General features: G+C 40.5%; 1 protein-coding gene across 16 annotated transcripts in view; it reads right to left on the reverse strand.

The window, feature by feature from the left end:
- Nucleotides 1-25,343, reverse strand: part of BBS9 (Bardet-Biedl syndrome 9) — a 432,676-nt gene that overhangs the window by 348,786 nt on the left and 58,547 nt on the right. For all 16 annotated transcript variants that reach the window (XR_005223953.2, XR_006288876.1, XR_006288875.1 and 13 more), the window contains exons 10-11: nt 13,219-13,400; nt 3,028-3,107 (exon numbers count right to left, since the gene is read on the reverse strand). Coding sequence is in view for 11 of the 16 variants with exons in the window: in XM_043540615.1 (XP_043396550.1) it covers nt 3,028-3,107; nt 13,219-13,400 (262 nt within the window). In the remaining 5 variants the exon portion in view is untranslated. The remainder of the gene's footprint in view (nt 1-3,027; nt 3,108-13,218; nt 13,401-25,343) is intronic.

The following is a 25,343-nucleotide window of genomic DNA, read 5'->3' on the forward strand; positions in this document are numbered from 1 at the left end:
ATAGTTATATTTGGCAACATTCTTCAATGCCTCATTCATATCTGTGGGAATGCAGATAAAAGTTACCAGTACTATTTTATTCAATAAGGATCCACATACATTAGTGCAGACCCTGCGTAATCAATCCCTCTACAGCCAAAAAGGCTTGTTGACACATGCACATATTCTATTTCTTCACATAAATACCATTCCTCAAAGCCTATCCATGAGTTTTACCATCTGTAATTCAGCATAAAAAAGTATCAATTCAAGCAAACCTACAAAAAGAATGCAACCCAAAGTAACCAGTGCATAGTGAACACAAGCAACTTGAAATGCTATTGAAATTGGTATTACAAAGACAGCCTTTCAAAATTGTACTTGCCCTCTTGTCTGGGGCAAATCATATTTATTCATTCACTTTTCTTTTTCGACTTATACAAAGAAAAATATCTTTAGTTTCTTGCAATGTCATCATCACAGTAAAAGGGAAGCAAGCAGATTTTGCACCTGGACTGATGAATTCTCATGAAAAGATTGTAAAGACAGAAATGGCAGAAAAGAACTTGATAGCAAAACCACTTCATATATTTGTTAACTACAAACTAACAAAAAATTACTAAGATGTTGGCCGTCATGTTGTATACCTTCAGCTGTCATTATATTATAAACGTGGTCTAGGACAGGTTTCCTATCTGGTTTATTCTTAAATGGGTGGAGACACATATCTTATTCTGCAGCTGGACGTAGCAGTTTGTCATAGATGTCCAAGTGTGATATAAATGACCTGCAGTCATCTGAGGTCACATTTGGTACTCTACTGTTCTGGGGGATGGGTAAAGTAGTAGCTTACTAGTTGTGTAGCAGCATGATAATTTTCCTGCTGTACCTAATGTTCAACACAGGGGAGGTGTTCAGCTATTGCACCTACCAACACTCCACAGTCCCAAGGGGACATCATCTTCCAGCTAAGGTGAGTAGTCAGCTGCCAAGTGTTCACAGTGACATCGCCAACATATTCTAGCCAGGGTAATATACTGTTAGTTTTTAAAAGAGCACCAGCATGTACCCAACCATGCATTTACACATACATCCCATCTAGACTTACTCCTGATATCCTTTCCTGGCTGGTAGCATCATGGGAACAGAAGGCACCGGAGAAATATCCCTGCTTCCTCTTCCAATGTTGGGATTTGAAAAGGCAGATTTGTAATAACTTTGGAACGTATGTGGATTTTCAAGCCCCTCACCACACCTTCTAGATCTGGATTGGTCTGTTATACAAGAAGGTCCACATATTGCTTCACAGATATTTAGACTAAGTCTATGGAGCCTATTGATTAATTTGTGAGTTTTATAAAGCTTCTCATGGGGTCTGCAAATTCCCATCTGTAAATGAGGAAGACTTGGAGTTATTCTGGTAGGACTAGTGTTTCCTACCCAGAAAAGTGCATAGTTGCATGGCCTGATGACGTTTTTTGTGTGTGGAAGTGTGAGAACCTGTGGCTTCCACTGAAGTCAGTGGGAGCTGCAGGTACTCAACCTGTGTGAAAAGTAGGCCATTAATATAAAAGGTCATTTGGGGCTTTCATGTTTATTTCCTCTCAATAACCCCCATATCAAATGTTCTTAGTTTATAAGTAAAACTGACTAAAATTTGCGTCCTTCTAGCTAATGCATTATCACCAGCAATAAAGATTCTGCAGATCCAATTCTGCCCTAAGTTGCATCTGTGTAGCCTCACAGTCTTCCCATTCTGCCGTCATTTACATCTGTGAACAATGGAGCTCATTGAAGATCATGGTGTAATAGAGAAAAGAATTTGGCAACTGAAATTTAGGGTAGGTCTACACTAGCCGCCAGACAGCGATCGATATATCGGGGGTCGATTTATCACATCTAGTCTAGACATGATAAATCTGTCCCAAGCGCTCTCCCGTCAACTCCGGAACTCCAGCGCCACAAGAATCGCAAGCGGAGTCGACGGGGGAGCGGCAGCAGTCGACTCACCAGCATGAAGACACCGCGGTAAGTCGATCTAGGTATGTCAACTTCAGCTACGCTATTCTCATAGCTGAAGTTGTGTACCCTACATCGATTCCCCCCAGCAGTGTAGACCAGGGCTTAGTTAATTCTGTAGATGTTGTGGAAGCCAGATTAGGATCCAGCTCTCTCTCCCCCCTAGCTGTGCTGTTCTTGCAGCACTAATCGCAGTAATAAAAAGATGTGATAGCTACTAACCAGACTAAATTCATACAGAACTCAGATTTATTCAATAGGGCATTATCTTTTTATATTTTGTAATCACTTGTCATAGTAGAACCACATTTTAAAGTACAAGACTATGGTCCCTGCACTAGCTTTACAGGTTTAGTTTTGGTCATGTGATACAAATGAAAGGTAAAATTAGATGCCAAACTGCTCCCTTGTTGGTTTCTCTGCAACTGTATTAAACTACTCCTGGTAGTCTTTGTACAGCACAAACCAAGTGGGTCATAAAGTGACCCTGGTTATGATCTATTTAGGTTCTTAACATAGGACAAAATACAAGTTTTTATAACATTCTGTCAAGAGTTGCAAATAGGTTAATATTGCCATTTTATATAGTTTGCAACATTGTTTATTTTTCCAAATATTAGTAAGCAGTTGAAACCACTTGGCTACAACAATTAACACATTCCTTTCTCAGTTTTCCTATTTGTAAACTAGGAGCAACACTTACCCATCTATCTCATATGGGGAATTGTGAGGATGAATATCTGTACAGTGCTAGGAATATCTAAATCACTAACTATTATTATTATTATTGTATTACCACCAATTTATTTTTAATGCCCGAGCCTAAGGTAATTTCCTTGTCTGTATTTGTATTACTGGCCATTCCCCAAATATCTGAGCTGAAGTCATACAAACCATTCTATGGGTCAAATTCTCTTCTCATTCATAATTGCAATAACATAAGACCACTAACATAAATTGCTGCTTCAGAGATGTAACAGAGCAGAAAAACTGGTTTTGTAAGACTTTCCTATTTATAAATTTACTTACAGAGTCTACATCCAAGTCAGGTGAAACTTCTGCCGTGATTCTCAAATCATCATAATCTTTTTCAGATTTGGGCAAAATATCTGCAAGAAGAAAAGAAAAGACAATGAACCTTACTTTAATAGATTGTGTGCAGTTATATTCCTAAAAGCAATTTCTACAGTGAATGGCACAAACCTTGCACAAAAAGCACTTTTGTTTTTTAATTAAATGTTCCCAAAGCAGAACCTACAGCAAAAAGCTCATCAGCAAAAATGTGGACTTCAGAGGCATCCCAAGTGCACTTCTTCCCAAACAAGTAGAGATCTATAAAGGTGACATGTTTGAAGTCCACAAGACTGCCCTGACAGTACTGCTCAGAGAGCTGGATGTTCAAGTTCACTAATAATAATGCTCACAGTTCACTGGAAAATATTCTGTTATTTTGGGGTAAGAGAAAAAAAGTCTGTAAAAAAAAAAATGCATTCATGGATTGTCTGAATATTCCACCAAGCAAACCTTCCAGCTTTCTAGGATTCATACCAGTATCTATTTATTTAATCTTGGATCTCTTTACTAGATTGCCTTATTTCCTGGTTCATGGATGCCAAAGGATTTAGATACATCTCATAACAGATATTTCAACCACCTAACTCTAACCCTCAAGGATTATAAAAAGACAGTAAAGGCTTAAAATATTTGTTTCAATCACATACATTGCTAATATATCTGTGATGGGTTGGACCCCCCTTCTGGGATGCCACCTGATGTACTGGAATTTCACTGAGCCCACACAATCTACTAGCCTGGGCTCCCTCTCCCTGTTTTGCTGAATTAGGCTCTCCGACCTCCAGCAGCACGCACGCACACACCAGCTGTAGAATCACAGAGTCTGCAAACAGCTCTCTATGAGAAGACTCAGCTAGGAAATCACCCAGCACTCAAGTTCAGCTCCCCTTGGAAAGTACATCCAAAATAAAATGGTCTTGCACTCGAGAGAAATCTATACAACATAAGTTCATAAATTTGCCCCCTCCCTCAATGTGGAGGAAGATATGCACAACTTCTTCCCCTCCTCCCCCAGTTAGAAATTGCACAAACTGGGTTTAATAATAAACAAAACCAAGTTTATTAACTATAAAGGGCAGATTTTAAGTGATTACAAGGGATAGCAAACAGAATAAAGCAGATTACCAAGCAAATAAAACAAAACATGCATTCTAAGCTTAAGATCTTAAAGAGACTGGTTTCAAGAAGTAATTTATCACCCTAAATGTTGTTTTAGGCAAGTTGCAGAGTTTCTGTAGCTTAGAGTTCCAGTTATTTCTCTTTACAGACAAGACTCCTGCCTTGGTCTGGACTCAGCTCTTGCCTTTCCCACCGCTCCGATCCTTTGTCTCTTCAGGTACTTTCAGCAATCTTTCTTCTTGGGCAGGAAGGCAATGGACAAGAGTCCTGTTTGCCTTATTCCCCTGCCTTACATAAGATTTACATAAGGCGGGAATCTTTTGTTTCCCAGTCTTGACCTCCTACTCCTCCTTTTGGTAGAAAATTACTACAAGTCCAAAATTATATTAGTACCAGGTGACAGGACCACCTAACCTGGTAGTGTCACAGCTACATGCCAGGACATCTCTCAGGAATGAGAGAGATTAATATCTTCACAGTCTTCTTGTTTCTTCCTAATTGCTCATCAAGGCTCATTGCCTGTTGTCTGGGGGGTGTTTCCCAAATACACACCCAGTTGTAATTGTTACATAGTCGATATTCCTAACTTTACATACAGAAATGATACTTGCAAACACATTGGATAATCACATTCAGTAAATTATAACCTTTCTAATGATACCTTACAGGACCCATCTTGCATAAAATATATCTCAGTTATGCTATATCCATATCATAATCATATTTCCATAAAGAATATGGGGTGTAACGACATGATATCTGACCAATGAAATACTGGAAAAAAGCAAAGAAGTTGTACAAGAAAGAAGATAAAGCAGTGAAAAGTGATGCAGGGAAAGATAAATGAAGAGAGGTTGAAGACCTAGCCATTGAACCTGAAGCTGCTGCTACGATGGGAAGTCACAGAGCCATTTACAAAGCAACTATAACCCAATGAGGAAACTTCAGAATAGGAAATGGGCCAATAAAAAGGAAAGATGAAATAATGCTAACAACTGAGACAGAACTGAAAAGTAGATGGACAGAGCATTTCAAAGAAATCCCCAATACATCCAGCCCCATTTTAGCACCAGACTTCAATGAAACATGCAAACCTGAGCACCTTCACATGAACTTTAGTCAAGTAAAGGTGTCAGGAGTACAGGCCACAATCAAGAAGCTGAAAAGTAACAAAGAGACGAGCAATGATCAAATCAGAGCAGAGACGCTAAAAGCATTTGATACCACCACCTTAACGAAATTGACAAGCTGGGGAATGAAGTCTTTGAAAAAGAGACCTCCTTCTGACCAGTTGAAACATGGAATCATTGTCAGAGTATCAAAAAGGGTGATTTTACTGAACAACTGTAGAGGAGTCACATTACCCTTCGTTGTAGGAAAAGCCTGACACACTACACAGATTGACACAGGCAATGGATGCAAAGCTTTGAGGAGAAAAATAGGCTGCATTCAGTCCTACAGGACCCCACCTAACGTCGTCAACATCATCACAGCCATGTACAGAAATGCCAAGTGCCCTGTAGGGGTGAACAACCAGATAACAAACTAGTTCAACATGGACACTGGTGTGAAACAGAGCTGCCTATGATCATTGCTGTTGTGTGGGATTGCCACAGACTGGGTAATGAAGAAGTGTACAGCATTAACAACATAAAAACTGGTATAAGGTGGTAAGATGGCAAATGTCTAGAAGACAGACTTTGCTGACAATATTGTGGTGCTGAGTGACACCCTCAAAACATTACAAGTAAAGACAGACAACCTGGTAAAAACAGGCCACACGGTTCAAAATTCGTTATGCTAAAACAAACATCCTTGAAAGACAAATATCAAGCAGTACAAGAAGGTTACTCACCTCGGGCAGTAACTGAGGTTCTTCAAGATGTGTGTCCTTGTGAGTGCTCCACATCAGGTGTTGGTGCATCCTGGCGCCATTGATTGGAAATTTATGCTAGCAGTGTCTGCATGGCTCACGCATGCGCAGTAGGCATCTCACAGTGCCATTAGTGCCGCATCTAGCATGCACATGACTTGAGACCTCCAGTTCTTGTCTACCACAGAGTCCAAACTGCGAACTCCGAGGTAGAGGGGAGGAGGGCAGGTAGTAGAGCACCCACAAGGACACACATCTCGAAGAACCTCTATTACTGCACAAAGTGAGTAACCTTCTCTTCTTCAAGTGCTGTCTCTGTGGGTGCTCCACTTCAGGTGACTGTAGAGCAGTGCCCTCAGAAGGCAGGAGGGACTTCGGGTTCATTTGAGTCACAGAGGTAAGTACGGTTAGGCCAACTATTGAGTCAGCTCTGGAGTCTTCAGTGACTGCATATTTCTCAGTGAATGTGTAGACAGAGGCCCAAATAGCCGCCCTACAAATCTCTAATATTGGAACATTGTTGAAGAACACTATCGAGGTAGAAATAGATTGTGTTGAATGTGCGTGGAGGAGATCCATTTAGACAATGTCAGAGTGAATATTATGTAGCCTTTCAAACATTCGGTAACAAAAAGTCTAGGAGATTTCCATAAAGCTTTGGTCCTTTCCAGGTAAAATGCTAATGCTCACTTGATGTCCAATATGTGCAAAATGGTCTCTGGTGGAGTCTCATGAGGCTTGGGATAGAACATAGGAAGATGGATTGGTTAGTTCATGTGGAAGGATTATGTCACCTTCAGTAAAAATTTTGGGTGCGGGCATAACGTGACCTTGTCTTTGAAAGAATATTATGTAGGGAGGATCAGACATGAGCACCGCGATCTCACTCACCCATTTGGCGGAAGTAATGGTGACCAGAAAGGCCACTTACATGGATAAATGCAGCAGGGAACAGGTGGCTAAGGGTTCAAATGGTGGTCTGGTGAGGTATTTGAACACCAGATTGAAAATGTTCCCTCTAAGTTTTCCCACCCATGTGCAGAATGAATTTTGTTATGTGCACCAATAAGGAGGTGATGTGTGACACATCAACTCCATATTGGTGCACATAACAAAATTCATGTGGTGGGGGTTGGGCCAAGGGGTTCGGACTGTGGGAGGGGGCTCAGGGCTGGGTGCAGGGGGAAAGGGCTCCGGGCATCGAGATGTGCCCCTATGAAGACCAGACAGGGACTAGAGTGGATTTTCATTCGTTTATCAATAGTCCTAGATCCCTGAATAGCATGATCATCATCCAGACCAAATCCAGTGCTTCTTGTTGAGTTGGACCTTTGAGAAGGCAATCGTCCAGGTAAGGGAAAATCATTATTCCCTGTTTGCAGATATGCCACTACCACCACTAGCGTTTCAGAGGAAACTCTTGGTGCGGTGGATAGCCCAAAAGGTAGTACTCTGTACTGGAAGAGTTGATGTCCTACCGTGAAACGCAGGAATTTCCTGTTATCTGGGTGTATAGTAATATGAAAATAAGCATCTTGGAGGTCAAGGGCTGGAAACCAGTTCCCCTTTTGCAGCGCTGGAAGTATCATGCCCAGTGTCACCATTTTGAAATTTTGAGTGCATATGAACTTGACTTTCCTGAGATCCAAGACAGGTCTCCATCCCCCGTTCTTCTTCTGGGTCAAGAAGTAGTGGGAGTAGAACCTCTTTCCCATGTATTGCGAAGGTATTCATTCCACAGCACCTAGTTGTAGAAGATGGTTAACTTCTTGTCGTAACAGGTGCTCGTGAGAAGGGTCCCTGAAGAGGGATGGGGTAGGTGGTCGGGAGGTAAAAGAGATGGTATATCCCGATCGTATGATCTCTTAACACCCATTGGTCCATGGTTATTGATGCCCAGATGTGGTAGAATGGGCGAAGGCGGTGTCAAAAGCATGGGGATGGATCAGGTGAAAGCACTGCCTGGTGAGGGAGGTCGTCCAGACCCTCGACCAAAACGTCAAAATTCTGGCTTGGGTGAAGCCAACTGAGAAGTAGACATTTGAGCTTGAGGTGCTCTCCATCACTGCGACCATTGACGATGTCTTTGGTACTCATATTGTTGCTGCTGTTGTTGTCAGGTAGTTTCTGTCAGCACCGGTGGGGTCACTCTCGTCAGTGCTGACATTTGTGCCATCATATGTAGCATTGATTTAGTGGGCGCCATCGGTGCTAACTTGGTTTTCTCAGTCAGTGCCAACCGCAATATCAGTGCCAGGAGCGGACACATGATGCCTGAGGAGACACTCGGCACCAGGTCCCTTATGGGTGAATTCGGTGCTGTGCAGGAGGCATGTTGCCATCTATGGCTCAACACAGTCTCCTTTGTTCGGGACTCGGCGGAGCCAGGACCGTCATAGGTGCTCACCAAACCATGTGTCGGCATCGGGGGTAGCAACCTGGCAGGAGACTGCCTATTTTTCCATGATGCTCTCTGCGGAGAGGTCTGTGCGCTCTTCCTCGGTATGTTAGAGGAAGGCGTGCCTCCCGGGAGGAGAGCCCAGAAAGGAGGTCCACTGGTCTGGCTCTGATTGGAGAGATTTCTTCATCAGTATCATTTTCAAGGAGAGATCTTGGTCACGCCGGGCTCTCGCGTTCAGATTACCACAGTGGGTGCATTTTTGCAGGATACGCGTCTCCCCAAGACATCAGACACAAAGAGTATCCATCCGAAACCGGCATTACTTCACAGCAAGAGCCGCATCACTTAAAGCCTGGGGAGTCAGGCACCTCTGACGGTTAACTGACCCCGGAGTGGGGACTTTTTTTTCCCTTAAAACTATCACTAACACTAACTATAATTTGTAAAAGATTAACTAATTATTTACACTTCTATCTTTTTTAAAGGTTTGGTGAGAGTAACGAACATGGTCCCTGAGCTCCGTCTTTAGCTGAGGACAGCTGAGAAGGAATTGGAGGACTCAAGTCATGCACGCACTACACAGGGCACCACAGCACTGCGAGACACCTACTGCGCATGTGCAACCCAGGTGGACACTGCTACCATAAATCTCTGATAGACGGCGCCAGGACGCACCAACACTTGAAGTGGAGCACCCACAGGGACAGCACTCTAAGAAGATCACATTAGAAGGCAAACATATCAAGAAAGTAGAATAGTTCAGCACCATATTGGCCAGTGGAGATCTTAGAAAGGAAGTGACATCAAGACACCCACTGCATTTTCTAAACTTAACAGTATACAGAAATCAAAGATCTATAACATCAGAACAAAAGAGAGAATTTTCAATTCAAACATAATCTCAGTGCTAACATGTAGCTGCAAAAGCTGGAGATCTACCAAAACATAAGACAGAAAACTAGACACCTTCAAAAATAAGTGTCTAGGAAAGATTCTGGGCATTGGTTGGAAAGTCTATTACCAATGGAGAGATCCATGAAATCACCAACCATAAGCTCATTTCCACCAGAATCAGAAGGAAGCATTGAACGTATTTGGGGCATGTACTCCAGATCCCAAAACACCGACTCGCAAATGAAGCTGTCAAGTGAAAACCAACTGATGTGAGGAAGTGAGAATGCCCAAGAGAAACCTTAAGAAGAACTTTTAGCAGGGAGGGCAAAATAGTCTAATCACAACAACACAGAGCAGATGGAAGCAGCAGCAAATGACAGAGAGGAATGCAACAGACTAGTTTCTGCCCTGTGTGCCTATTTTCACAAAAGGGATGTAGTAATAAATAATAATGTACAGTATGAAATTGTAAGCAGATTAACATGCATAGTATGATTTAAGAGTTAAAAGAAGGCATTTTAAGTTGCAGCATCTTTAAAATGGTGAGACAGCCCCAATTTTTTAAAAAGTAATTTTAACTCCTGTCATAAATATAAAGGGAAGGGTAAACACCTTAAATCCCTCCTGGCCAGAGGAAAAACCCTTTCACCTGTAAAGGGTTAAGAAGCTAAGATAACCTCGCTGGCACCTGACCAAAATGACCAATGAGGAGGCAAGATACTTTCAAAGCTGGGGCACCAGGGGAGGGAAACAAAGGTTCTCTCTGTCTGTGTGATGCTTTTGCCAGGACCAGAGCAGGAATGCAGGTCAGAACTCCTGGAAAGAGTTAGTAAGCAATCTAGTTAGATATGCATTAGATTCTGTTTTGTTGAAATGGCTGGTAAATAAACTGTGCTAAATGGGAGTATATTCCTGTTTTTGTGTCTTTTTGTAACTTAAGGTTTAGCCTAGAGGGATTCTCTATGTTTTGAATCTGATTATCTGGTAAGGTATTTACCATCCTGATTTTACAGAAGTGATTCTTTTACTTTTTCTTTAATTAAGATTGCTTTTTTCATTGTTCTTAAGATCCAAGGGTTTGGGTCTGTGTTCACCAATGCAAATTGGTGAGGATTTTTATCAAGCCTTCGCCAGGAAAGGGGGTGTAGTGCTTGGGGAGATATTTTTTTGGGGTGGAAGACGTTTCCAAGTGGGCACTTCCCCTGTTCTTTGTGTAACGCTTTGGTGGTGGCAGTGTTTAACCTAAGCTGGTAAGAATAAGCTTAGGGGGTCTTTCATGCAGGTCCCCACATCTGTACCCTAGAGTTCAGAGTGGGGATGGAACCTTGACAACTCCTAACTCTTCGAAGTATTTACTTGTATCTTTCTCAGAATTACTTTTATTCCCTCATAGTAAGTCTATTTTAAAAAATAGGTTGCATACCTTCCTAAAAAACAAAAAATGAAACCCTCACATAACAGGAAAAAAAAATTAATATAACCTTAATTATGGGGTATCAATACTTCCATAATCCTGTAAAAACTCTAACATCTAGAGTGCATAAATGTTTCAAATGTACCACAAATTAAATGTAGTTACCTGATCCACTTAATTGACAACATAGCCTAGAGAAAAAGATTTTGGTGAAGAAAGGAGTGTCAATTCAATTTTCATGCTCATTTTTTAGAGCCAATGGGAGATGTCACATTCAAGTCCTTTCTTTATCTAGGAGGGGAAAAGACAGCACTTAAGAAGTTTCCCAACTCTCTTCTACAAGTAGAACTCAAGTATGCCCTATAGTGACCACTTGTATGGATAAGAGGACAGTTCATTCACTATGCCTATTCAATTCTTTTTGCTAAGATTTCTAAAAACATTCTTCTTAGTGCCCATTACAATGGTGAGAATTTTATCATATGGTCATCTCTGCATTAGGAACTGGACTGAGACCACAAATCCACCTCACACAGATCATCAAATAGCTGTCAGATGGTACCAACTTTTGGTCACTATCAGCTGGGCTAAACTCAATTGGTGGCTAAGATGTGAAAGGCTCTATTCTCAATCATCTGAACCATCCAGAAGGCTCTCACATAATGTAACAGTTAAAGTAATAAAGAACACAAGACCATTGCTCACACATGAAACCACAAGACAGAAAAGTTAATGGTTCACTTTAGTTTAAAGGTTATGTATACAGTATGAATGACTGCCTATGTTCCAGAATCTTTGGTACTCAACTATCCCTGATTAACAGTTATTTTAAGAGTTTTTTCAAAGATATGAGAAAAAAACTAAATGTAACCCACAACATGCAAAAACTAAAAGGCATTTATATACCCCTCCCAAGTGAAAGATTTCTGTTTTAACAGGGATTTTCTGAGAAGCTTTACATGCAATTAAAACAAGATCAAAACCTCACTAACATTTCTCCAGGAGACATGATTTGAACCTGAAGGTTCACAACTTGCAGTGTGATCAGCGTGCTGCCAGTCTGGGCTTCCCTCAGCTGCCTGCGCTGCCGGTCTGGGGTCCCAGCCGCCGGCCCCGCTCATCCCGCTGCCGGCCTGGATGGACAGAACCCTGGGCTGACAGCAAGCTCAGCAGGGCCGGCAGCCGGGACCCCAGCTGACAGGGGTCGGCGGACAGAACCCTAGACCGGCAGCGCAGGCAGCAGACGGAACCCCAGACCCGCAGCGTGCTGAGCTGCTCAGCCCGCTGCCAGTCTGGGGTTCTGGCCGCCGGCCCCTGCCAGCAGGGGTCCCGGCCGCCAGCCCCGCTCAGCCCACTGCTGGCCCAGGGCTCCGTCCATCCAGGCGGGCAGCAACCTGAGCGGGGCCGGCAGCCGGGACCCTGGCTGACAGCAGAGTGCCACTCAAGATCAGCTCGCATGCCGCCTTTGGCACGTATGCCGCAGGTTGCCGACTCCTGATCTATAACTTGCAGTATATATACAGTTATCTATATATAACATGAATCCAGTAATGTGTAGGTACCAGGGTTTCATTTCTGATTTTCCTTAATAGGAACGATTTTCTTCAGTGTATTTTTAAGAATTCATTTACCTGACCCTGGCAGGCACTGAAACGTATTTAAAATACTGTCTTTCATAAGTCTAGCTGAGACTATTTTTTCACAATTCCCAGTAAAATTGTATGCTTGTGATTCTCCAGGCAAGATAATTGAGTAATTTAAAAACTCAGCTACTAAAAATATAACCTTGGATGGAACTGTTTCCAAATGCTGTGCCATAAGTTACACTACATTTGGTCAAGTAATTAGGTGTGCATTTAAATTCCACAGTTTGAAATGATCGCTTCTTTAGTGCAGTGCAACACATTTGTAACTCCTTTGCCATATTCAAGTATTTCCGATTTTGAAAGAGGTAACAGAAATGTGACTAACACAATTCATTCTTTGTTAATTTCACGACATTCTAGAAACCATGTTTAATAAAAAACAGAAAACTGGCAACACTTTTGTTCTTTCTGAAGCCTGAGAAGTGCACTAGACTATATTTGTGAAATTACTGAATTTTTCTTGCCTTTTTATAGGAGACTATACCCCACTGTCAGTTTTTTCTTTGAAGCACAGCACTAATAAGCTTGCTCTGAGATCTGACATAGGCCTACCACAGGATCCAACAGGCATGATGAAAACAAATACCTTATGTGTCCAAGAGCCACAGAGTATGGTTTTGTTTGCACATTTATAATTAAGAGACAGTGAAATGCTTTGACCTGAATACATTTAATATTACATTTTCTGTGCACTGTTAAGTATGGTCAAAGTAGAACGATGACAAAAGTATTGAAAATTGCCATATAAAAGTTAGGTGGTTGTGGTGGTACTGTACAACTATATGAAGAACGGATGTACCTTGTGTTTTTGTGGACTCCTTGATGATTTTCTGAAGCTCTTTCATTTCTCTGTCAAGTTCTTCATAGTTTATTTCCCTAGATTCAACCTTAGGAGCCTGGAACAGAGAAGGATCGGTACCAAGGTAGGAACACTGCAGGTGCCCACTGTCACTCAGAGTAACTATAACACCTTTCAAATCTCTGCATAAAGAGAGACAAAAGCTCATTAAAAAATTGAGAGGAATCACACAATCAATTATAAAACTCTCTGATACTGTTTCTAACAGTCTGCTGCTATAATGATATTTTAAACAAATCTTTCTTTAAGATCATTTGACCAAACAAGAAACAAACACTTGTTACATTCACATTAATAATAAAAACAATCATGTTTATTATGACACTGTCCAGGGACCAAGCAAGAATGCTGCCACTGCCCCCGTTTTAGGTACTGTACATACATAGAATATGATAAAGTCCCTGACCTAAAGAGTTTACAAACTAAATACAGGGTAGTGGAAAAGGACAGAACAAACAGAGTAAATAATAGATGGTTGAAAAACATCATGTTTGTTTTGGTTTTGTCTTATTTAAATCCATTCAGTGATATTAGGTTAGGAGGAGGATTAGTTAAATGAAAAGCTTAAGGAAAGGGAGGAATGAGACAGGTTGGCACAAACAGCCAATCAGTGGAGAGACTGCTCAGAGTGGCAGTCTCTGGCAAGATACTATCTGCAGTTTCTTTCCCAAATGTCAATTGGCTGTTTGGAGGGAAATGCCCTATACTGGTCTTAGTGCCCCCCAGGAGGTCTCACTTGCACTGTTCTGGGTCCAGTGGATACTGGGGGAGGGGGGGGGCGGGTGGCCCTGGGTGGGCCCCATTTTACACCCTCCACACTCCCAGAGCAGCAATACCTACTTGAACTGCTTTCTGCAACTAGTATACCAAATATTTTGTCTGTATTTTGTTCCATCTAATCACGTACCATACATATAAAACATCTTTGAAAAGTATTTAATAAGTCACTGGTAATTAAAGGAAAGCTGTCACCCATTCTGCTTAACTTGAAATTTGTTATAGGTAGGAAGAGGACTTTCTCAACATGTACTAAATAAACAGTAAAGCAATCCTTTTAATGTAAGGCGATAATAAACCAGTTTCCATTCTACTTTTAAATTCTATATGTGAAACCAACTTTAAGGTTTAGTATTTTTAAAAATCATGATAAGTCACCACAGTCTTGGCCTGCAATATATTCTTATTCAAGCCTTAGGCCTCTCCAAAATAGACATTGACACTGCTGTCAAATATGGTGATTTTCTGGTGTAGAGACTAGGATGAAACTACCAAAACTTCAGGTAGTTCCTAGATTCAAAGCTTCACTTAGATGATCAAGGCTAATGTACCATACCACTATACTACCTAGGCCTGCCTAGAAGATTTCATTATACCAAGTTCATGCTGTAATATTACTTTTAAGAAATGACTGAAATACTGTAAATCATGTACAGTAACTCCTCACTTAACGTTGTCGTTATGTTCCTGAAAAATGCGACTTTAAGCGAAACGATTTTAAGCAAATCCAATTTCCCCATAAGAATTAATGTAAATGGGGAAAGGGGTTAGGCTCCAGGGAAATTTTTTTTTGCCAGACAAAAGGCATTATACATATTTTAAACACGCAATTTAATACAGGTATTAAACAGGCTGGCAGCCCCCCCACCAGCTCCCCTGCACCTGCCCCCCCCCACAGCGCCTCCTGCCCGTGGACCCCATGGATCAGCACCTTCCCCGTGCCCCCCGCCTCCTGCCCGTGGCAATCAGCTGTCTTGCAGCGTTCAGGAGGCTTGTGGGAGGAGTGAGGACGCGGCGCGCAGCCTCCACCTCCGTCCCCTGCCTCCTGCCCGCAGCAATCAGCTGGTTTGCAGCATTCAGGAGGCAGGGGAGGGAGGGAGGAGGCTGCGCACCACGTCCTCGCTCCTCCCCCCAGCCTCCTGAATGCCGCAAGACAGCTGATTGCCATGGGCAGGAGGCGGGGGGAACAGGGGGAAGGCACTGATCTGCAGGGTCCGCCAGCAGGCAGGAGGTCCTGGGGGGGGGAGGCGCATAAGGGGACTGCCAGCCGTGGACAAAGCAGGCGACCAAATGACATTATAGGGGAGCACTGCACAACTTTAAATGAGCATGTTCTGTAATGGAGCAGGGACGTAAGATCGAAACAACGTTAAGCGAGAGTTAAGTGGGGAGTTACTGTATTTGACAGCCATTTGAGAGCCTACCATAATATACCTTCCATTAAAAAATTCTGGGTTTATAAAAATAGTAACTCAAAAATAATGGTATTTCTCTGACAATTGGGCATTTGCATCCACGACAAAGTTCAAGCTTACACATTTTGTTTAACCTTTGGGGGTTTTTTCAGGGGGGGAAGCAGGTTGTGGGTAAGGAAAAGAGTTATTCAAGGGTAAAATACTAAGGACTAGTACTTAAGTGGGACTAGGTCTAAAGTACTAAATGGTTTGAGTCAACTCCATTATTATCAATGAAGCTAAGTCAATATAAACAGCTGAGGACCTGGGATAATATGTTCAAAAGTAGCCTCTGAAACTGTAGCTCTCCCTAGGTACATTTATGTTTGGCAACCACATATTTTATTGACATCTAATTTATGAGCCAAACCAAAGTTGAACACACAAATCAGTCATTTACACACTTAAGTAGACTGTTGCCTTTGCAAATGCAATTTGCTCTCACATAGCCAAATTCTGGTATACCCAGATATTTATACACAAAAAATCGTGAGCACAATTTTAGCAGCTCACTTAAAAACCTTTTGAATATCTGAACCTTAAAAATAAAACTATGCCCATTTCGGCCAACTGCTCTTTCAGTCATTAAGTCCTTTAAAGCTGCTACGGCTCAGAAACAAATGAGTTGTTTTAAGAAAGCAGCATAACAAGCAATATTTTTCCTTTGCTTCGGCTAGCTTTTTGAAACGGCTTTATGCTCCTGCTGGGTCCTAAAATCTGTGGTGTTTCATATTTATTTAAAATGAAATATCTACAATTATATGAAAGCCTTCTTAACGATTTTTCTCTTGTTAATTCTTTCTGTGCATTTGTGGGTACATTAATATGACAACAGGGATGTAGCTAATGAGTTGTAGCAAGTGAATTATGATGTATTAATTTTTCTGTTGGAATGTTAGTCATCCAATCAGATTGCTTTATTTTCTCAGGCTTTTAAAATATTGTTTAAAGATGTATTTAATAGTTTTATAGCAGTTTCCGCATAGCTACTGCACCCATACAATATCCTGCAAAGGCCATTGCTTCATTTGGCACATTTTACACTCAATCTGCGATTTCAATTACTTGTTAAATTTCTTTTATTGACTGTTTTACTATACATCACACAACAGTCAAAGCAACACTGAATCTGAAGGGACACTAATAGTGAAGAACTCAAAATATGAAACAAATTATTTTGGTATTTAAAATAACATTACTAAACAAAGCAACTCCTACACACATATGGGAATAATTTGAAAATCTACCTTTTATTGGATTCTGAACAATAATAATGGCATATTTTTGTAGGTCTTCTCTTACAAAACAAATTGTTCACAACATATTTTTTAACAAATTTAAATGCTTTGGATATTTCCAGTCATACAATAACAAATCTGTAATTCAAATAGCTGGCTTCATAAAATTACAGATTCAACTACTCTGATTCTTATTTTAAAAACAAACTAAAACACTACTCCATCACTTTTGCCACAATCAATTTTTACATTTTTTTAAAGTATTTAGAGTTTAATAGTCAATATCACTTATTTTCACATCAGTCTTTCAAGAATTACAGAAGCAGCTTTGTTAATTTGAGTGATGGCAGTTGTAAACTGCTAAATTAGAAAATGCTTTGTGGTGTTACTTTTGATTGTTGTTATTTATCATTTATAAAGAACGGAATTCAGAAATTAATTCCTAGGCAATACTCAAGGACTTTATGTCTGATTCCCATAGACTTTAAGGCCAGAAGCGACCAACATGATCATCTAGTCTGACCTCCTGCACATTGCAGGCTACAAAGAACCTCACTCACCCAACTCCTGTGACAGACCCCTAACCTCTGGCTGAATTACTGAAGTCCTCAAATCATGATTTAAAGACTTCAAGTTACAGAGAATTCACCATTTACACTAGTTTAAACCTCCACGTGACCCGTGCCTCATGCTGCAGAGGAAGGCAAAAAAACCCCAGGGTCTCTGCCAATCTCACCTGGGGGGAAATTTCTTCCTGACCCCAAATAGGACAAAGCAGTTAGACCCTGAGCATGTGGGCAAGATGCACCAGACACCTGTGAAAGAATTCTCTGTAGTGACTCAGAGCCCTCCCTAGTGTCCCATCGCCAGCCATTGGAGATATTTGCTGCTAGCAGTTGTAGACCAGCTACATGCCATTGTAGGCAGTCTCATCATACCACACCCTCCTTAAACTTATCAAGCTCAGTCATGAAACAAGTCAGGTTTTTTGCCCCCTCTGCTTCCCTTGGAAGGCTGTTCCAGAAAGTTACTCCTCTGATCATTAGAAACCGTCACCTAATTTCAACTTATTGATGGCCAATTTATATCCATTTGTTCTTGTGTCCACACTGGTACTTAATATAAATAACTCCTCTCCTCCCTGGTATTTATCCCTCTGATATATTTATAGACAGAAATCATATCTCCCCCTCACACTTCTTTTGGTTAGGATAAACAAGCCAAGCGTTTTGAGTCTCCTCTAATAAGGTATGTTTTCCATTCCTCTGATGATCCTAGTAGTCCTTCTCAGCACCTGTTCCAGTTTGAATTTATATTTCTTAAAACAAGGGAGACAATTGCACACAGTAGTCCAGGTGAGGTCTCACCAGTGCCTTGTATAATGGCAATAACACTTCCCTATCTCTAGTGGATATATCTTGCCTGAAGCATCCTATGACTGCTTTCGCCTTTTTCACAGCCGCATCACATTGGCAGTTCATAGTCATCCTGTGATCAACCAATAAATCCAGGTCTTTCTCCTCCTCTGTCACTTCCAACTAATATGTCCCCAACTCAGCAAAAATTCTTGTTAGTCCCTAAATGCATGATTTGCACAATTAAATTTTATCCCATTTCTATTACTCCAGTTTACAAGCTCGTCCAGATCATCTCCTCTCACTTTGGTCACCTTGTTGACCTCACTGGACTTACTCCTGATTTACACCAGTGTAAGTGAAAATTATAGATAGATTATAGATACTACAAACCATGTATCCAGAATGTCCCCAGAAAAGTTCCTCACTACCACTTTGCACCACTTTAACTACAGCTGGGTAAAGTGTTTGATAAAATGAAGGATAAAGATCAGAAGAATGGAGAGAGAAAAGGGCTATCTACCATGAAGGAATGGGAGAAAAAAAAATGAGGCTTCAACTCAAAACAACCTGTTCATCTGAGATACTCTCTGAGGTTAGAACCCTTGGCTGGGATTTTCAAAGAAGACCTAAGGGAGTTAAGCACCAACTACCAGTGAAATTTAATAGGATCTGGGTACCTAACTCCCTTAGGCTCCTTTGAAAATCCCATTCCTTATGAGAAGTCCTTGAGAAAGATTCTAGTAAAAGGAAGGAAATAAATGCTCTCATAGGTAAGGCTTCCCCATCCTGTTCCATGGAGACAGTCTTAAAAAAAATCCATTTGTTCACACACATTGGAGTTATTTTAAAGATACTTATATTATGTATTTAAGATGAAATGCACATCAGTGATGAGGCCAGCACAAGGCACAGACAATACTTGAGTAGCACTGAAGTGGTGCTTTTTGACTAGTCCACTTTTTCGGTTACATGGCAGCTTTTGAGTAGTGATTTCAAAGACTGCCAGAAACAAGTCCACTTAAAGAGACACATGGGTTGTGCCTGATGAAAGAAAAAAAAGGAGAGATGGAAGATGATAATGTCACATAGCATGGGAAAGGTAGAGGTCAAGTTAAGAATAAAAGGTCATGACTAATTAAAGTGACGGCAAAATTTGGCTCATTTTTACACATGTAAGCCCAGTGAATGGGGAAGGGAGAGATTTCAAGGGGACAAGATCAGAATTTGGCCAAAATGTCACGACTTGGAATGCCAGCAAGACTCTCCAACTTGCAGTTCTATTATAATACTCTCTTCAGTCCAACACGGAACTTGGGGTACATTAACCACAAGTGAAGTGACAGTAACATTTTCAGGTACCATATGATTTTTCCACCTTTTGTTTCTGGCAAGTGCATTACGCATTTCTTAAATAATGACAAAATGTTGAATTAGAAGTAGTTGCCTATAAACATACCACACTGAGGTGCCAAATCAGGTATGAATTATTTTGTGATAGGGCACCTGCAGGCACCAGGAGCCTTTAAAATTTGCAGTTCAATCATCAAGACCAAAGGTCGTTCAATGAAAGATGAAAAAAGAAAAAAAAATCTTTCCAAGTGACAGAAGAAAATAAAGTGATGGGAATTGACATCCCTTTTTCCTATCAACTGAAAAAAAAAATCCTGTTATGTTTGGGTCATGGACCAAATTACTACTGCCGTCTACTGGTGATCATAATATTATACCGTGTAACGAAATGTTTCCACGCTACTGCCTGGAACCAAAGAGACAAATAAAGCAACTTGTAAATGCAAAATGCCTGCTGTTTCAAATTAAATGAGTAACAGGATTTTTCATTTGTTTAAACAAGATCAGTATAATAGTCTGACAATCTATAAGTAATGAAATTCTAGCAATACAGTATATATAACCTGTTAATATTTTCCATTGGAACAATAGACACAACACTGGCAGATTAGGCAAGTGATGTTAAGCCTACATTACAAATTAAAGATAATTTTATATACCACGCTCTTAATTAGCGATATAGTGATCAACAGTAAACTTCAAAAAAACCAAATGTAATAATGTATTTCTTTCCATGAAAATATTTATCTAAATTCACAAAAGACCACTCATTTTTCCTCTGCTTTAAAACTCGTATCAAATTAAAAAGGCCTCTTGTTAGAAAAAGAAAGCATTATGACAATGTTACTTATGCCAATGTAGTTAATTTTACATCATGTCTTGATCCCCTCTTGAAAACACTGGATTTTAATTCAGCCAAATACATTACTTCCAGAAGGAGCTCGGCCTACCAGCCTCCAAGTGTTTCAGAAAGACAAGCCTTTGTCATTTATAAGCTGAAACATACAAAGAACATTCTTCTAGTTCACTTAAGGTGCAGTTGACTAGTCCTTCAAGTGGACAAATCTAAGGCCTGACTATGGCCCATCTTTGCTCTAGTGTACAATCTATGTGCTCTAGTGTACAATCACTTCCACAGCGAGTGCACAGGGAGTAACAGGGTCTGCAGAGCCACTCTAGAAGATGGGAGATGGTAGCATAGCTCCACTGGCAAAGTGGAGAACATATGCTGTACCAGGTATAAATCTAACTTATTTGTTCTCACCCAGGAGCAGCAAGGAGACTGGGAAAGAGATTTCAATTACCTAACTCAGAATCACCCTCCTCCTGGGCAGCTACATTACTCTGGGTAGCTTGTTAACTAACAACCTAGCCCTTAATTGACACTTACGGAATGAAAAAAATTACCATGTGTGGTTTCTTGTATTAAAGGTTACTGTGTATTCAGATTAAAAAGTTTGGTTTGCTTTAAGATTTTGACACAACCTGACAAAGTAGAGAAAAGACAGGAAATTCAAAGGCATAGAAAACATGAAGCTTTAAACTATGATTTCTTTTTTGTTTCTTTGTCTATATGAGTTAAGGGCTAAGGTCTAGATCTTGCAAAAAGTTATGCAGATGTTGAGAGTTAACATTTAAAAGTCAAAGTTCCAAAATATAATTAATTCAGCAGAACGCTCATGACATCATCATATTTCAGATTATCACTCACTACTTGCAGTGCAGTAGCTAAGAGGGTAAGCTGCATTAGTAGAAGTGAAAGCAGATATGCAGTTTGATAAGAAAGCATGAGGACTTTAACAAAGAGCAGAGCCACCAGCCTAACCGTGCAAGAAACAGGACAAAAATAAAAATTATAGTGTGGTGTTATCCAGGACAACATTGGAGTTATCAGTGAGGAGAAAATAAAGAAGAACTGTGACATACCTAAAGAAAACCTCCCACTGCCTCACCTTCTCATGTTGCTGGGTTTGGAAAAGTAGTAGCAGACCCAGCAGGGAGCATGTGCAAACAATCCTACGCTCTGCCTCTGTGGGAAGCCCCACAGCAACTAGTATTCCTTCATCTGTGCCTCTTCCTCGGCTGCCTACAATCTGTGATGTAGGTCCAGAAGTCCCCAGTTGGCAGTCAGGTGTATTACAGCATCCAGGAGTCCCCTAGTGGCAGCATGTGGTAATGCACCCTATAGCAGATCAATCACAGTATGCAGTACTTCATTGGTGGGTCCTAGTCCCATTAGCCCCTAATAATCAGCTACCTCCAAAAAAAAATATCATCCATCCATTGTCTCTCTAGTCTCCCCCTCCTTCTATAATTCAGTTACTACCATCATCCACTACACCCTGGGCATTTTTGCTATAAGGAATTGACGAGATGTAAAATATTGGATTGGCAAAACCTGCACAATGTTTGAGAGTTTTTGATTATAACAAAAACCTCACTTAACTGCTGATAACAGATTAGCTCTTTAATGTTAAGCAATATCACTAGCAAAACTAAACAACTAGCTATAAATAGGCCAGGGAAAAGGACATTCTGATTCACAAAGAGCCGCCATGACGAAAGAACTATTACGTCAGTACATTTTACCATAAAAGATATTCTTAATGAGCCATAGATGTGTTAGAAGCACTATAAAATAAATACACATCAAAAAAACAGTTGTGAGTTTGTCTTGGTAATGTTCTATGTGAGACATGATATAAGATACAAAGAAAATGAATTATATATTTTAAAATAAAGGTGTAATCAATGACTAGTGCACTTACTTTACAATTACATCGTAGGCCCTAATCCTGAAAAGACTCATAGTATTGCCTATGACAACTTACCCAGTACCACGCTGTACTGTCACCAGTCTGTTCAAAGTGGACCCAATCAGTGGGTCCTGTATGCATCCTGGTCGCCTGGATCTGAGTAGAGTCTAGTCCCTGTTTCTAGCTCTGTGTGTATAGGGCACAGTCCCAGGCACTAACTCGTTTGACACCCTTCTTTGGGTTGTGTGGAACTTCCACCAAGCCACCCTAGACCATGAAACCACTACCTGAGACCTTCCAAGCTCCTCCAGCCACTTACAAACACTACCCCCAGAGCTCCACCGAGGCTGTGGGGGTCTCTGGGCTTCTAGTTTAACTCTTTTGGGGACAACATGGCAGAAAAGAAAGGAGCACAGGCTTACCAAAAGAATTCCTTAACCACAGAAACTATACTCTAAAGCACTCAGGAGTTGCAGGTCCTTGAAACAACAAAAGTCTTGAGACACACCCTCCCCTAGTCTGATCCCATCCTTCTTGTGACTGAAGTTTGTCAGCATTTCAGGCTGGGCAGAGTCCATCCTGCCCTCTCTCTCCTGCAAGTCCTGCTTATACGTGGCAATGGTTGGCTCCCCTGCAAAAGGCAGAGCCCTGCACTTAAGTTATGCCTGTACTGCAGTCTAAGCTGTGACTGCAGCTCAGGTAGGCATACTTGCACTAGCTTTATCAGTGCTTGGATGGCTAAAATTAGCAGTATAGATGTGGCAACGTAGTCTTCAGTGTGGGCTGTACAAGCCCGCTCAGAACCCTGGGTACCTACTGTGTAGCTGAAGTCTGTGCCACCCCATCTATACTACTATTTTTAGCAATGCTAGCTTGGGTAAAGCTATCCTGGGTATCTCTACCTGAGCTGCAATCACGCCATGGAGTATAAACAGACCCTCTATCCCTTTGACATCAGTAGGATGCTCCATTACACACTTTTTCATCATGCTTGCACCACCTTGCGGACCCTGTACAGAAAAAACTTTGTTCAGTGAGTAGTTCAGTGAGTGGTGAACCAGTAGTTAAGAGTTGTTCAAAATAGATAGCCCCAGATGGTTCTCAGTGATAGTCTTTCAACAACGTGTCCAAGCATTTTTTTCAGGGCAGGACAACTGTCTGAAATACATTACAGTAAATTGCCCTTAGGCAAGTCTAGCCTAGTGTTCAACACTTAGTACAAAGTGGAGTTCATAAGTTGGTACAGACATGTGCCATCCTGTCACACTGCCAGCCACAAACATTCAAAAATCATGCAATTTTAAAAAGTTAAAAATATTAAATTTAGGATTCTTTTTATTTGTCTTCTTCAAGCTTTCCCCTGCAAAGATCAAGCTAGGAACTTGCTTTTTTATTTTCTTTTTTAAATAAAAGCTGAAAATCTCACACAGTCACAAGACTCTAGGAGCTGGGGCTTTAAGAAAAAACATCAAATATCACGAGGCATGCAATTTAATCAGGAGAGTTGGCAACAGTGGATGCTATTCTTTACACACGGCAAGTAGGCCCATTCAATTCTTCAAGTTCTACCTCTCCAGAAAGTCCTCAGACATTAGAGAATTCGCAGAGTGTAAAGTTAGGCACATATGGAATTTTCTGCAGGCTCAGAGCCCTACTTAGCTAAAGAAATACAATCACACCACATATTTTGTAGCACTATAAACAACATAAAACAATCTTTTCAAAGAAGCCTTTAAAAATGGCAATATTTTGTACATCTCTAGCCAGTATGGTAGTAATTGATGAAAAATATAAATTTAATCACTTTCTTCTTTCCTACCAAACATTTCCTTAAAGTGGAATTAGGTGTAAATGTAGAGAGAGCTTCTAAAAATCCTTGTGTTTAACTTCTCAGATCAGACAACGTATTATTATGGCATACTCAAATTAAAAAAATACAGCCGTTCAGTTCATACTGTGTGTCATAACTGGCATCACTTCTGTTATAGCACCACCCTGCAAAAAAAACAGAAAATCTTTCAGCAAACTACAGACTTTGATTCCTGCAGTTTTCTTTCCATCAAATTGTGTAGTAAGTGTTAAGTTTTGCCATTTTTATATGGTGATGCTTTAGCAGTTGTGGTAGTTGTGGTGATGTCAGTTATAATAAGGAATAACAGATGGGCTGGAGTGAAGAACAAAGTATTTTCTAGCATCTGGATAGCTGTAGAAACTGAATAAGTGGTGCTTTTATTTTAACTCCACCCACTACTACCCGTTATTTGATTGCATTTTTACATCTTTTATACTTTCATTCAACCATAATCTTTCTTCATATTTTTCTCATTAACTTCAGTTCCTGTTGCCTTTGTGGTGTTTGCAGACACACAGCTGCATACAATGCATTCACCTAACCACACAGTCCACTATATTTTTGCAGTAGAGAACAAGTCATAACTTCAACTTTGAATTTGGACCAGGTTTACATTTTCTCACTCATAAATTAATCACACATTTTAATTTTCTTTTTAAAAAATTATTGGAAGCCTAAACTCCATAAAACCCAGCATATTTGATTTTTTTAACTAACAGTTAAACTTCATACTTCTGAACTACAGTATTTTGATTAAAACTTTCCATAAAAACGTGCTAGTCAAATTGCTAGGCTACAATTCAGATTCAAACTTACAGCTCAATCCTGCAGATGTACGTACCTCAATTCAGCTAAGAATTTAAGCACGTGCTTTGGTGAACAGGGATAGGCTGCTGAATTGGTGCCTTAAGCACATACATAATTTTACTCACAAGTAGTTCCATAAAGTTATGTACGTGCTTAAACGTTTGCCTTGTCAGGGCCCACGTTATAATCATATGCATGAGATAAGGCCTCGTTCTGGGTGGCTACTGAAAAGTCTAGAAAGAAGCACACACATTTTACTTGTTCTAAGTAAAAAATACAGAAATAAATTATTACAGGATTTACTAGACAATTTTGTTATGTAGCTCTAGGAATAAAAATTATTGGAGTCTAAAACATTGCAAAGTTTAGTTAAATAATTTTGCAAGAAAGCAACTTTTTTTTATTTAGCCACTGACACATAATAAAGTAATCTCCTAGTTACTAATTAATTACTTATAGGAACAGGTTGGTTT

Source organism: Chelonia mydas, chromosome 2 (assembly GCF_015237465.2).
Source record: "Chelonia mydas isolate rCheMyd1 chromosome 2, rCheMyd1.pri.v2, whole genome shotgun sequence".
NCBI lineage: Eukaryota > Metazoa > Chordata > Testudines > Cheloniidae > Chelonia > Chelonia mydas.